Source organism: Apodemus sylvaticus, chromosome 7, assembly GCF_947179515.1.
Source record: "Apodemus sylvaticus chromosome 7, mApoSyl1.1, whole genome shotgun sequence".
Taxonomy (NCBI): domain Eukaryota; kingdom Metazoa; phylum Chordata; class Mammalia; order Rodentia; family Muridae; genus Apodemus; species Apodemus sylvaticus.
In genome coordinates, this window is record NC_067478.1 from 91350208 (window position 1) to 91365798 (window position 15591).

Genomic DNA, 15591 nt, shown 5'->3' on the forward strand with positions numbered 1-15591 from the left:
CTGAACTTGCTCCGTAGATAGGCTAGCCTCAACCTTGCAGAAATCAGCCTACCTCTGGCTCCTGAGAGCTAGGATCAAAGATTTGTGCCACCATGCCTGGTTTTATGTTACATGTTTCAATTAAAGTTACTTAATCTATACACCTAGTCCATATTGATTAGATAATTTACATAAATAAAATCTCCAGTGGCAAGGATCTTAATAATTCCATGTGTTACCAATTTTTCTGACTAAATTTCAATGGTAACTTTACTAGCTATGATAATGTTTACACAATAACAGCTATTTCAGAACTCCCAATAAGCCAACTGCAATGGTGAGAAATGATGGTGTATGAAGATCTTCACTTGATCTTAGCCAAAATGCCAAGAAGCAATGCTTATGAAAATCTTATTCATCTCAAGAATATTACATGGCAATAATCTTCAGCTGAGAAACCGTACAATAAAACTTATACAAGATGAAACAGGGCAATTCTATTTAAATATATGACATTATTTAATCTGTGAAACATTTGTATTTTAGAAGCTAAGTCCATGGGGATACAGAGCAAAAAACCTAAGAGAATTTATAGCCAAATCTAGTCACATGTTTATAATTTCAGCCATCCTTCCATGTTGGGACACTTATATCACATTTGTAAAATGATCAAATCAAAGAAGCTTTCATTTTGATTCCTACCTGATGTAGCTCAGAGCCTAAAACCCGCGTCTGCTCTAGAGTTCAAATGCAAATACTTGGAAAGTAGTTGCCCTGGCATGCAAAGACTGGCAACCCACTAGTTTTAAAGGTAGATTGTAAAATATATTTCCCTTCAAATTAGCTATGGAATGCTTAACATAACCGAATGGTATGGACAAATTAGACAGTACTTCAAAACAGTGAAATAAATGTAGTTCTTTATGTGATTAAAGTCATATGACTTATTCTTTTCTTTTAACAGCACTCCTCTTTTACCTTATAAACTCTTAATGCATAAGCACCATTTATAAATTATTTTTCATGGGTCACATAAATTTTCATTCTGCATTTAAGACATGTACATAGATATACGTGCATTTATTTTGTCCAATAAAATTGCTATTGCATTTTCTGGGCAAGAAAATCTGACTTTACTTTTCCAAATTTCCTTGAATTTAAAGGAACACTAACATGGAAAATCACATTTTTCCTCTTCTTTCAGAGAAAGAAAGAAATCTCTCCTAACAGAAACTTGTTCAACATGAAACAGAGGTTTTCTAAATTAGGAAATGAATTGCCCTAAGACCTCCAAATTTATGTTGTCCATCACAGTTCTACAGAATCTAGATATATTATAATGAAATATCCAATAAAAAAAAGAAAAAAGAAAACAAAAGTCACTGTCTTTTCATTCCTGGATTTATTAACTCAGAACTTCTTCTACTCAAATCCACATAAATCATATACAGTGGCAAATTCCTGCTTATAGCTCAGCAATCAGAAGGATAATACAAAAGAATAAGAAGTTTGTGATAATCCTAAGCTTTATAATAAGACAAAACAGAAAGCAGAAATTAGAAAATCAAAACGTAAGCTAGAGAATTAACAACTGAATATTTACAATTTCAGTTTATTGTATTAATTTATTGAAAATTCAGAATTCATTTAATTATTTAATTTTTATTTTTTGTGGAAGTAAAGGGTTTATTCAGCTTACTAATTATTTAAAATTTTTAAAGAATGAATGATGCATCCTGTTTTTCACATTGCCTTAATCTGTGAACTGTTTTTCGTAATTAATTTTCTGTATTACCAAATAGTTGGAATTTCATTTCACCTTCTTAGGATTCCCTCTATAACTTGATACATCACATGAAACAAGTAAGATCTTCATCTAGAAGGAAAACAATTTCTATCTAGATAAGCATGCTTTTCTTCAAAGTCTTATGCAGAGCAATGTGGACATCCTTGTTTCTCAAACTGTAGATGAAAGGGTTCAACATTGGGCCAACAATGGTGTAGAAAACAGTGGATACTTTATCTTCACCCACAGATCCAACAGGAGAAGGCTTAAGGTACATGAATGCTGAGGCTCCAAAGAAAATAGAAACAGCGATTATGTGAGAACTACAGGTACTAACAGCCTTGGACCTGCCTTCTGTGGAACGGATATGGGAAATGTTAAAAATGATCAACGTATAAGAAGTGAAGATTATCAATGTGGGTCCTATCACATTGACCCCCACAACAATGAAAACGACCAGCTCATTGATAGAGGTGTTTGTGCAGGAGAGCTTCAGGAGAGGGGGTATGTCACACATGTAATGATTAATGATGTTGGCACCACAGAAGGTGAGTCTCAGCATGCAAATTGTGTGGGCTATGGCACCCACAAACCCCATCGTATACACACTCATTGTCATCATGAAACAGACCTGATAGGACATGGTAACCTTATAAAGCAATGGCTTACATATGGCCACATATCTGTCATAGGCCATCGCTGTCAAAATACAACATTCATCAATAACAAAGAAGGCAAAGAAGAAGAGTTGAGTCATGCATTCAGCATGAGAGATGATGTTCTGCTTCACAAAACTCACCAGCATTTTGGGGGTTATGACAGAGGAGTAGCAGAAATCAATGAAGGAAAGGTTGAAGAGAAAGTAGTACATGGGGGTGTGCAGGTGAGGATTCAAAACAATCAGAACAATCAAGCCCAGGTTTCCCACCATGGAGACCACATAAATTCCCAGGAAGAGGATGAAGAGAGGCAGCTGGAGCTCTGGCTGTTGTGTCAATCCCAGCAGGATAAACTCCTTCACTGTAGAAGATTCATTGCCAGAGGCCATTCCTCCTCAGGTCATATCTGTGAGAATGAAAGAAGTAGGAACATTAAGATGATATCCCAGATTTTTCTAGCTCTATAATACATAGACCCTCTATAATAATATTAAGAGTCAGAATGGAAAATTACTCTCAAACCTATCAGTCCCTGTACTTGTTTTTAATTCACATTTCCATACGTATACTTTTACAAAAATAAGGAAATCTATAAATGTGAATAGTGGCCCAGAGTGACAGTAAACAGCACTTGCCTCCAAATGTGATAACCTCAGTTTGGTCCCTAGGATCCAGAAAAAGAGGGAATCAGTTGCTGGAAATATTCCTCTTATCTTCACATTAAAGCTGTGAAATATATACATGCACACATATAAACACATAAATAATAAGGTATTTTAATGTTTTATAGGACTAATATTTAATAAATTAAGATGTGTATATTAAATATAAATTTCTGTAGGATAAGGAGCAAACAGCTTCAGCATCTCTGCTTAATTTCTACCTTGATTGCCTAGCTCCTAACTCAGACTCCATGGTGGTATCAGATGAGAAGATGAGGCATATCAAAGACATGATATGTCTTGACTCCCTTAGCAGAGGTTTCAAAAATCAAAAAAAGTTCACCTTTTCGGATGGGAACTTCAACAAAGGATCTTCTTCACTTTCTTCCCTTCCATTGCAGTAACAGTGATAGCTACTGATCTAGGTTATATGTTGAGGAAAAAGACAATGCTCATCATTTAGTTAGGAATAAATGTTTTAGTGAGAGATCTAGAACATACACTTTGCTTTCAAAGGCTCTGAGAAATCATTAGTTACTGATTATAACTGATGGAGAGACTTTGCCCAGAGAATCCTCACTAGCCTGGGGGAGAGAAGTAGCATCTACTGATGCCAAAAGAGCCACCTGCCAATATGGCCCAAGAGGATTTTGACACTGCAAATCCTAGGGACCTGATTTAAAATGCTTCTCCAGGGGAAACACTATACAGAATTAACTCTTCTGTATTTACATACATGTTCACTTCAATTAATTTTGCTTCATGGAATCACAGCACTTTATATTCATTTTTAAATTCCATATCAAATGAGCATATTCCAGGGAATAGGGAATTAACTAAGACATTGCTTATTTCCACAGATGAGTCTTTCTAGCTACTGTCACTACCTGAAAGTGTGTGTGTGTGTGTGTGTGTGTGTGTGTGTACATAGAAAGTACAGATAGTATGCACTTATACTATAATTTAAATGAAAAATGTCTCAAGTATACTCACATATGACAAAACTTGGTTCCACTGGTGGTGCTCCTAGGGATGTCATGAAACTTTTAAAGGTAGAGATGTACTGTAATAAGTATGTTATTTAAGGCTGGTTTGAGGGGTTTTAGCCCAGTCACACTTAATATACTTTCTATCTCTCTCCCTCTCTTTCCTATTTGTGCATGACAGTATGATGATTCTGTTTACTGCTTCTGACAAAATTCTATGTCATACTTGCAATGGTATACTTTATCATTTTGGGGATTATAAGCTAAATTAAACCCCTTTTACCTTTCTTATGATGACATTCTTTTAACCCTGTAACATGCTCACTCAGAACACATATTACTACCCATATATTTATTGGAGTGAGTTATCCCCTGAGGCATAGGAAACTTATGAACAGCTACCACACTAAATCTGGGCTTTCACATACTGTTACTACCTTCCTGACTTTGCCTATTCTCCAGGCTAAATACATAAAACAGGACATTTGAGATAGCACCTACATATGATTGTTTTTGCTCTCTATATAATTTTCTAGTTTCATCCATTTAAAATCAAGTTTTACAATTTCATTTTTCTTAATGGCTAAGTAATATTCCACTGAGTATACCTATTGTGTTTCTATTACCTTTTCATTGCTTGATGGGTATCTACATCCTTTTTGTAGCTCTTGTTAACAGAGTGGATATGAACATACCCAGATTCATAGCTGGCCCACATGGTGGAGCTATTTATAGTTTGTGGGTACTGCAAATTTATTTCCACATTGGCCACATTAGTGTACACTGTATGTCAGCATTGTACAAAGGGTACCCCTTTCCTACATCCATGTCCACATTTGTATTCCCGATGACTAGCAGTGTGAATGGAATAAGATATATTATTAAAGTAGTTTTTAATTTACATTCATGTGGTAGCAAATGACATAGGACACTTTTTAAAGTATTTGGGGAAGATTTGTTTATAAGTTGTTTTTGTTTTAAAGAACTTCCTGTTCAATTCCAAAGCCAATATTATATTTGGTTTGTTAGTTTACTAAATGTTTAGGCTTTCTTACTTTTGTGTTTTTTAATTTTTGGTTGTTTTTAGTTCTTTGTATATTTTTTCATAAAAATTACTCTCTCTCTCTCCCTCTCTCTCTCTATCTAAGAGAATCCTCAAAAATTGAAAATCAAAACAAAATAATACTAATCCAAACCAAAACAGACAGAAAAACATGAAGCTTGTGTTAGTCAACTACTCCTAGAAATGAGGCATGACCTAGAATGTTACTGCATTGGAGAAAAATGATTTTCCATTTCCTAGCATGTACCAATTTCAGACAGCTTCTTAGTCCAGGGTTAGACTACCTGTCCAGTTTCCTTTCTTGGTGCAAAGATTTTTCTCTGGTTTGAACTTTTACAAGTTGTATTTCTGTACATGTCACAACAGTCTTTATAAGTTCATATGTATATCTGTTCTCACATATCTGGAAGGCACTCTTTCCTTGGAGTCATCTGGCTCTGGTTCTCACAGTCTTTCTTCTTTCACTTCTGCATAGATCCCTGAGCCTTGAGAGGGTAATTGGGACTGCCTTGAATAGAGACAAGAAGAAACTTACTTGTTATCCTCCAAAACCTGTAAGTTAAGACCTATATATTGCTGAGGATACCATTTGATTATAGCATTGAACATGAGGAAATTCAGGTGTTGTCCAAGTAGATGTTTTACTTCCTACTATTATTCTGGTGCTTAAAGGTACTTTGGATATTACTGGAGGGAAAAAAATAATAAGTCTCCCTTAGCTACTCACATAATAATCTATAGCAGTTGAAGGGGCTGGTATCTGCCCAAGGCAGACCAATAAGAAGTTTTCAGCACAAAGTAGGTTGATTTGCCCCAGAGGGGGAAAGAACAGGGAATAAAAGACAAAGACAGGAAAAAAAAAAGACAAGGGAGAAGAAAAAATGAGGACAAAGCAAGAGGAGTAAGGAATATTTGTCCCAGAGAGACAGAAGACTGCCTCTAGATAGAGAAGAGACAAATGTGTCCCATAGCCAAATGTCAGTTTATAAAGGTAAAAGGAGAAACCTTGTATTAGGATGAGTTGATTAGCTGTGACTGGCATGTTAATTAAAATGGCCAATGGGAGAGGGGAGTTCTGATGGCTGGACTTCTGTGTATTCAACACACAATAAAGTAAAATGAAGTTGTGCTACTGATAGGAAGTGAATGTACTGAAGATCATCACAGCAGAAATAATATGGACGCCTTGAAAGAAAAATACCACATTTCTTTCACTTTTAGATTCTAGATATTATAATATACTTATCTGTACAATTTGAAAGAAGTAAGCCTATCCGAGATAAGGTACAGGAAAAAAAGGTAGGATACAGGAAAGCTACATAATAGAATGACAACATATATGAATGGCAATGTGCGTGATTCTCATCATTATGTAGAATTAATATATGCCAAGAAAAGAATGAAAGAAAAAGATGTGAATCTGAGAAGTGAAATCAATGTGAAGATCTAGATTTAATGAAAGCAATGCAATTTAGAAGGGGGTCTTTGTGTGGGAAGTAAAGCAGTGCGTTTGGGAGATTTGTCAGTACTGGGGAAGGAGCAGTGATTAAAAACAATGTCCAACTATACGCATTTATCAAAATGTTGTAAAGAAGAATATTATCTTGTATGGTAATTTAAAATATAAAATAATAAAAATAAAATAAAACTTGTCCAGGTACATATTATAAAAAATAAAAATGTAACAAATGTACACTATGGTGTTTTATTCAGGAATAAAAAGAATGAAATGTCATCTGAAGAAAATGAATGAAACTACAAATATATTTTTTAAAGAATGCAAGCCAGAATTATAAAAATATTATATATTTTTTACTTATCTGCAGAATCTGAATTTTAAATATTTAAATAAAATATTCATTATATTCCATATAATAAAATATAAAATTGTATAAGGAAATATGACAGGAGAGACAGGCATTTACAAAGAGAAATTAGGCAGCAACAGAGGGTGATGAGAAGAATAATGACAAAATATCACATTATCTTCCATAGGAAAATATGGAATAATTAATTAATAATAATATATAATTAATTATAATTATGCATACAATATATTCACATATATGAACATACATATGTGTCATTGAAGTTTAAAGGGATATTTACCAGATGGGGAAAAAATGAACCTGAGAGAGTGGAGAACAGTGGATGGGGAGAGGGGATGATCATGAATATAAGCAAGACCCTACAACTTACACATAATAATGTTGTGAAACTCATTTTATATGCTGACTAAAATAGCTTGTTTACCTCCCCAATAAAATAGCAACTACCGTGATAACATTTTATATAACATAGTGTTAAGAGGACTCCTCAATGTCTTCAAATTCATCTGTAATATGCAAAGTTTAGAAACTGCCAATGAGGAACATAATGAGAGCCTGATACAGGGCTGTAATCCTAGCACTCAGAAAGCTAAGTTCAACAAGCCTGACTAAATAGCAAAGATGCTCAAATCAACCAACCACACGTACAAACACCAGTAAGCTAAATGAAAATTCACCAAGTGAACTAAATGTGATGTTCTATTTGTGAGCCTGAAACAGATAAGGAATGTGAAATAAAAACAAACAAAATCAAAGCATAATGGGATAGTATGCCTGTATGTATGACTATAATCCAGCAGTAGGATTAAAGGAATATCGTAAGTTCAGACCAGAATAACAGGTAACAGAGAATGTTCTAGTCAATACTAAGTAGATAGATAGTTGATAGATAGACAGATAGTAAATAAATAACAATCTCAAATAAGTCTGAATAATACATATACTTTAATAATATATTAATATTACTTCACTAATTATCAATAAATATATACACTAATATAGAATAACAATAGAGAAAATGTATGTGAAATTTATCTGCCTTACTTCTCCTATCTTGAATATTTTTCTATGAATCTAAATTCATTCTAGTAATTAAGAATCATGTGGAAAATGCATAGGAAGCTAGTGTTTAACAGTTTAAACATTAAAAAAACATTGAGCAAACTTGAAAAATCAATAAAATATTCAAAGGTAAATTTAGAAAAATGATTGGAAAGTATCAGAACTTCAGTGATACATTGGGTCATCTTCAGTCAACCTACTAAATGTTTATTTAGCACGTAGACAGTACAAAGTAGAAGAGACAAAAACTAAAAAGTGTAGTTGAAGATTCTTATACATAAAAGTTAGATGCCTAATTCTGAGACCCTCGCTCTTCATAGTGTTCGTTAGCAGAATGAGTAAATGAGCTTCTTATCCACTACTGTATCTGAAACCCTGGTCCTAGATTATTGCGACATAACCTCTTACAAACACAGATAATTTACTAATTTTCTGCAATGCTGTTTTTTTAAGACAACTACAATTCTCTTTATATTTTATAAATTATTAACGGACCTGCTAGCTTTTGTCTTATAAGATTTAAGAATTATATTTTGTGACAAACTCATAGAATAAGATATCAGTCATACAGCACATTGATGAATTTTTTTGTGTTTGATCTGGAGAGATGGCTGTTTGTCAAAGTGCTTTTTACCTGAGCCTGGTAGCCTAGGTTGTATCTTCTAAACCTATGTAAGGTTGTACTGCTGCTGTCAAGCATCTGTAATGTGCTGAACTTGTGGGAAGTGGAGACACGAGAATCAAAACAACCCTGAGATTTAACCTCACACCAGTCAGAATGACTAAGGTCAAAAATTCAGGAGACAGGAGGTGTTGGCGAGGATGTGGAGAAAGAGGAACACTCCTCCACTGCTGTTGGGATTGCAAGATGGTGCAACCACTTTGGAAATCAGTCTGGCGGTTCCTCAGAAAACTGGGCATGACACTTCCTGAGGATCCTGCTATACCACTCCTGGGCATATACCCTGAGGATTCTTCAGCATGCAATAAGGACACATGCTCCACTATGTTCATAGCAGCCCTACTTATAGTAGCCAGAAGCTGGAAAGAACCCAGGTGTCCTTCAACAGAGGAAAGGATACAAAAAATGTGGTACATTTACACAACGAGTACTATTCAGCCGTTAGAAACAATGAATTCATGAAATTCTTAAACAAATGGATGGAGCTGGAGAACATCATACTAAGTGAGGTAACACAGTCTCAAAAGATTAATCATGGTATAGGCACTCACTGATAAGTGGATATTAGCCTAGAAACTTTGAATACCCAAGACATAATCCACATATTAAATGATGTCCAAAAAGAATGGAGGAGTGGCCTCTGGTTCTGGAAGGACTCAATGCAACAGTATAGGGGAATACCAGAACAGAGAAGTGGGAAGGGGTAGATGGAGGAACAGGGGGAGGGAAGAGGAGTTATGGTATTTTCCCCCCAAAAGGGGAAATCATTTGAAATGTAAACAAAAATATATATCAATAAAGAAAAAAAAAAAAAAGAATTCCTAGCAGCTCACATCCCAGCTAGCCAGGCTTACTAGGAAGGAAGCCAGAGTTGAGCATCAAGTGAAGATAAGTAACAGCTGAGGGTGAATCTCCAGTCTTCAAACATAATTTACAAACTATAAATATTTATAAAATTTATCCAAAATTTAAAATATTTCAGAAGATACAATTTATTTTTTATTAAATATACTAAAAATATATCTAAAATTACTAATGAAAATATGTAATTGTTCTGAAGCACAAGTCATCAGGTTCTGTATTTAAATGTTATCAACTCTGGCAATACTAATTAGAAGTCATGTATGTCATTGATGAGTTTTTCTGATTTTATTTGAAATTGAATATAAAATCCCATATATTCTGTATATGAGAAACTATGCTAAACAATAGATGTCTACTATGTAGTGAGTAAATAGAATAAAATAAAAAATCATCAACTGACATAATTATTATGTCAGATCATACAATATAATTAATATTCTCAGCACAAGCTTTTATTTTACAAATTTAAAATATAAAAATGGTTAACAAGAGTCACACTGTACAGTGTATTGGACACGAATGTAATTTACCTGACTAAAACAATGTACATGATCTGCCTTCTTCTTGCTGTCATCTACATAGTTCCCTATAATTTTGGTAACTATGATTCTACTACAAAATGAGAAAGCATCTACTATTTATCATTTTGAGTTTTACATGTCAAAGTTTTCCATGTTTTGTAATATAAAAGAAAAGAAGATACCACTTTTCTTTTGGAGTTGAGAAATAGCCTAGGAAAGAGATTACGGAATAACAATGAAAATTGCCTGTGTATTTATTGCATCGCTTATATGATATCACTCAATCATTTAAATAAGCTGTTAAGTATGCTAGAGTTCCAGAAACAAAATGAAATTTTCCATATTTTGTAAAGAAAGTTTACCAACCCACACATTGACATTTAAAAGCTCTTCAATTAAAATAGCAACAAAAATTTAGATCCTCCAATTTTTTATAGGATTATTGATTCCAATTACAACCTGTCTTTTCTCTGAAACTTAACCAGTGATTTCCTTAATGCCATCTTAACATCCTTGTTCCTCAAACTATAGATCATGGGGTTGAGCATAGGCCCAACATTAGTGTAGAAAACTGAAGATATTTTTCCTTGTTCCATAGATCCAGAAGAGTATTTAAGATACATGAATGCAGCTGATCCAAAGAAAAGAGAAATCGCCATGATGTGAGAGCTACAGGTGCTGAAGGCTTTTGATCTTCCTTGTGTGGATTTGATGTTTAGAATGTTGGCAAGGATGAAAACATAGGAAATGAGGATGGTAAAGCTGGGGACTGTGATGTTAATACCCACAACTATGAGAACCACGACCTCATTGACATAGGTGCTGGTGCAGGAAAGTTGGAGGAGAGGGAGAATGTCACACAAGTAATGGTTGATGACATTAGCATTGCAGAAGGTAAGTCTGAGCATGCAGCCTGTGTGGGCAGAGGATCCAGCAAACCCCATCCCATAAGCAGCAAAAGATATCACAGTACAGACCTGAGGGGACATGGTGACCTTATAGAGCAGTGGATTACAGATGGCCACATAGCGATCATAGGCCATTGAGGTCAACATGTAGCATTCAGAAATGACAAAAAAGAGAAAGAGAAACAGCTGAGTCATGCACCCCTCATAGGAGATGGAATTCTTCTCAGAGACAAAGTTCATCAGCATTTTGGGACTGAAGACAGAAGAGTAGCAAAGATCAATGAAGGAGAGGTTGAAGAGGAAATAGTACATAGGGGTGTGCAGGTGTGGATTGAGGCCAATCAGGGTGATCAAGCCAAAGTTCCCCACTACTGTGATTATATAGATTATTAGAAACAGGTAAAAGAGAGGTAGCTGGAGCTCTGGACGATCTGTCAAACCAGCAAGGACAAATTCTGTCACAGAGGAACCATTTCCAGTCAGCATGCTTACCATTTAAAATCTAGAAGAGAAAACAATTATTAATGCATGGACCAGTTCCACAATTTTACCATCAGCAGAATTTAGCACAATTGATTAATGTTATGCTTTGTCAGCTGAATATATTATACTCTCCCATTAAAGCAAATCAGAGTTATCTCATACTTTTTTTTTTATAATCTGAATACTACAATAATATTCTTCTATCCTTCCCTCAAAGTATTGAGGTAGTGTGCCTTGAAAGCATGTTCATTCATTAATTAACTTAGGTAGTGGGATTTCATTTACAAAAAAACAGTCTCTTCAGTCTGGTCCTTCAACTCACATTCCTTAGTTGCATTACATCCTAGTTCTTCCTTGATGTACATAAACAGTGAATTCTGGTAGAGCATCAGTCATACAGATTCATTCCTCACAGTGTGTGAGGTTTCCACTGCACTTACAAAAAGACTCAATGAAGCTAATAATTGATAACAGGTTTAGATGATATCCATAGTAGCTCAAGATTTATCTTTTTAATAATAAAATATCTAATTATATTCTTTCTGTTTCTTCATATTTTCTTCTACTCTATCCCAACTTCACAGAGGGATAAAGGTTTTGCTTTCAAAGGCTTACAAAGGTATGAAAGAGAAAATAGTAATGAATGTGTGTTTGGGTTTCATTAATGATACATATTTTAATTTTCAAACTATATACTCATTATATATAAATCCTTTCTGTACATGGTGCTTTAGTATTTTGTTTAAAATAAGTACCCACTCCCTGCTATGGTAGTTTTGTATTTCATGTGTCACCTCGAAATATTATGCTTATCTTCTATATGACCCAAGAGGAAATCAATACAAAAAAGAGTAAATAAGTACAGGTAACAACAGAATATGAGCACTGTACTACTGCTCTGTTCTTTCTTTCTTGCTGTTTGTTTTTCAATGTAATAAATCCTCTCTTTTTTACACACAGAAGGAATTGTATACATGAATAGGAATGAATGAACTTACCTTTTATTTTTTCAACAGCTCTTTCTATATCTTACCTCCACTATCCAGAACATATAATTGGCATCAAATACCAATTAAAGATGGCCAGATGTCATCATAAAATCCTATGTGGTAGAAGTGTAATAGCACAGGTCTCATGATTTGAGATCCACTCTGGGATATGAATAGCACTTGTAACTAATCATTTTCGCAAATCTGGTGAAGGAAATCCACATATATCATTCCAGAGCCACTACTTAAATAGAGCACACAGAGACGGCTTATAAACTTTTAGACCTGATTAGAAATCCAGGAACAGGTCCCCACTAAGGAACACTCCATGGTGATCAAGTAGGAAGGGAAAAAAACAAAATCTATGTTTAAATCCCACTTTGTCATAGTACACATAATATTTTCACCAGGGATTATCTAGTCCACAGGGTATATGCTTACAAAGTTGTAAATACAATTAACACCATTTTCACTGATTCTGCCTATGAAGTAAATTAGTTTTAGACAAAAATCTGTATTTTATTAATGTAAATTTTATTTGTTATGCTTATTTTAGTAAATTTACTTTATATTTATTATGCAAAGTAAGAGTTGCATCTTATAAACATTGAACATAGTCACCTCATATTGCTCTTTCTATTTTGCATCTTTCCAATATTTTTCTCTTCAACCACACTAATTGTACTCAATTCACATCTGTACCCTTTGTAATTCTCGGTAATTCACACATAGAGCATGTCGATTTTAAATTCTTTCAATTTTTCACAGAAATAAAATAATTGCGATAATATTTATTAAAGAAGGAATAAACCTATGCAGTGTATGATGTCACATAATCTTTACACATGCATTGATTGATGAGCACCTCAGGGTTGAATTATATACATATCAGGCAGTCAAATAAGTTAATTTGTTCTTAGGCATTGATAATTTACAAATTACAAAAAATTGGAATGGTCCTTTACTTCAAGTCACTTTAGTTATCTTGCATTGTTCAGATAAATCTTTACCCATAATAGAACAATGTTAAATCAGTAAGATTGATATTTATGAGCAACAATTTCATAAAAACATGACTTCAAATTTCCACATATACATGAAGATTTACTTGTGAAAAGATATGTATTTTTTATATTTTAAGTAAAACTTGATACACTGAATATATTTTAATGTAAAGGCTTGTAACTTAAAACTACATGAAAACACTGCTAGATTTAATGTTCGAATGTCATTACCTACAAACTCTTTGTTAATTAAACATGCTTAAGCAGAAATTTAAAATTTCTGAAAACTATATTTTAAGGTACATCATTAAATTTTTATTTACTACAGATGTTTCTTTCATTAATAGTCTATTCATTAATTTTATTTATATTATCAATATTATAATTATATTAATGTAAATAACAAAAATTAAATAAGTAGTTAATACATAAGATTCAGCGCTTCTGTGCTATTTGTAATTCATGAATTAACTGTACTTAGTGGAACCACCAGTGTTCATGTACAGAATATAGTAAGGATTCAACATTTTTTGGTACCCTTTTGACCAAATATAGCTCACAATGGTCCACATAGATATTTGAAACTTGTCAACTTTCAATAAAAGGGGAATATTTTTTAAGTAGCTGAAAACATTGTGACTCCCCTAATCATACACACACAGACACACACACACACACACACACACACACACATACACACACACAAACATACACACACAGAGGCTTACACACTAATGAATGAGATACATTTTATTACACTAAATATAAGTTCTAAAATGAGAAAGAATATTTTTGATGACGGGATAAACTATTGCAACCTGTCTGTGGGATGTCATGCAACCATGTTGGGTGGATTTAATGGGAAGGGAGAAAAGAACGACTTGGTAAACATATACAGAGTGTTTGGGCACTGAAGGGCTGATTTCTTAGATTGATAAGAGAAAAGAAAAACAAAACAAGGTCCTTAAAATTATTAAATAGGAATTCACATAATGTTTTTAAAGAGACATAGAAATTCTATCACATAATTTCTGCTTATAGTGACATTGAAATGTTAAAACAATAGCAAAATTAAGAAACTGAAATTGGTTAGATATTAACTAAACCACAAATATTGTTCAGCTTTCAGGAACACTGTGTGCAACGGGGTGTAGGTTTATGTGGGTGAGTTTACAGGTCTCTGCATAGATTTGTGGAACTCAATGCTGAAAATATTGCTACTAACCCAACCACAACCAGGATACAATATTATTCAAATATAGAACAACAGCCACATAAAAATTATATTTCTATATGGCTAATATCATCATCTTATTTTCTGACAAATAATAATCATATCATCATCTCTACACTACGACTAATTTCAGGATGATAGATGGACTTCTACACCTTGTGATCTCTGGAGATGTTTCTCAGGGTTTTATGGTTGAGATGGTTTGACGGTTGATCTGTTGAGGCCTCTTTTGTGACCAATTATATGGTCATTTCAGAAGGTATGGTTAGGTGCTCAGAAGAAGGTATTATCTTTTTTTCCTTTTTATGATAAAATGTTCTAACTGTTAAATCCATTCGGTTCATGACTTCTGTTAATTTCACGGTGTCTCCATTTAGTTTCTGTTTCCATTATATGTCCATTGATGAGAATGGGATGTCGAAATCTGACACTATTATTGTGTGATATACAATGTGTGCTTTGAGTTATAGTAAAGTTTCATTTACGTATTTGGAGCATAGATGTTCAGAAGCGAGTGTTCTTCTTTGTAGATTTTTTTCTTTTGATGCATATGAAATGTTCTTCCTTATCTTTTTGATAACTTTAGGTTGAAAGTTGGCTTTATTTGATATTAGAATGACTATTCCAGCTTTTTTCTTGGTGCCATTTGCTTAAAAAATTGTTTTCCAGCCTTTTACTTTGAGGTAGTGTCTGTCTTTGTCACTGAGGTGTATTTCTTATATGTAGCAAAATGTTTTTGTCATGGAATATCTTGCTTTCTACATCTATGGTAATTGAGAGTTTTGCTGGGTATAGTACCCTAGGCTGGCATTTGTGTTCTCTTAGGGTCTGTATGACATCTGCCTACGATGTTCTTGCTTTCATAGTGTCTGGCAAGAAG

The 15591-nt window shown here is 33.9% G+C and overlaps 1 protein-coding gene and 1 pseudogene across 1 annotated transcript; both read right to left on the minus strand.

Moving 5' to 3' along the window:
- Positions 1-1877: 1877 nt before the first annotated feature.
- LOC127690027 (olfactory receptor 145-like) lies at positions 1878-2828 on the minus strand (annotated as a pseudogene).
- Positions 2829-10545: 7717 nt separating this feature from the next.
- On the minus strand, positions 10546-11496 carry LOC127689760 (olfactory receptor 147). The gene has a single exon (XM_052189372.1). It carries the CDS (start codon positions 11494-11496, stop codon positions 10546-10548), a length of 951 nt encoding a protein of 316 aa, XP_052045332.1.
- Between the last annotated feature and the right edge of the window lie 4095 nt (positions 11497-15591).

Bases quoted from the DNA above. Each gene is read 5' to 3' on its own strand.
- LOC127689760 (XM_052189372.1), bottom strand. From the start codon at position 11,496: ATGGTAAGCATGCTGACTGGAAATGGTTCCTCTGTGACAGAATTTGTC.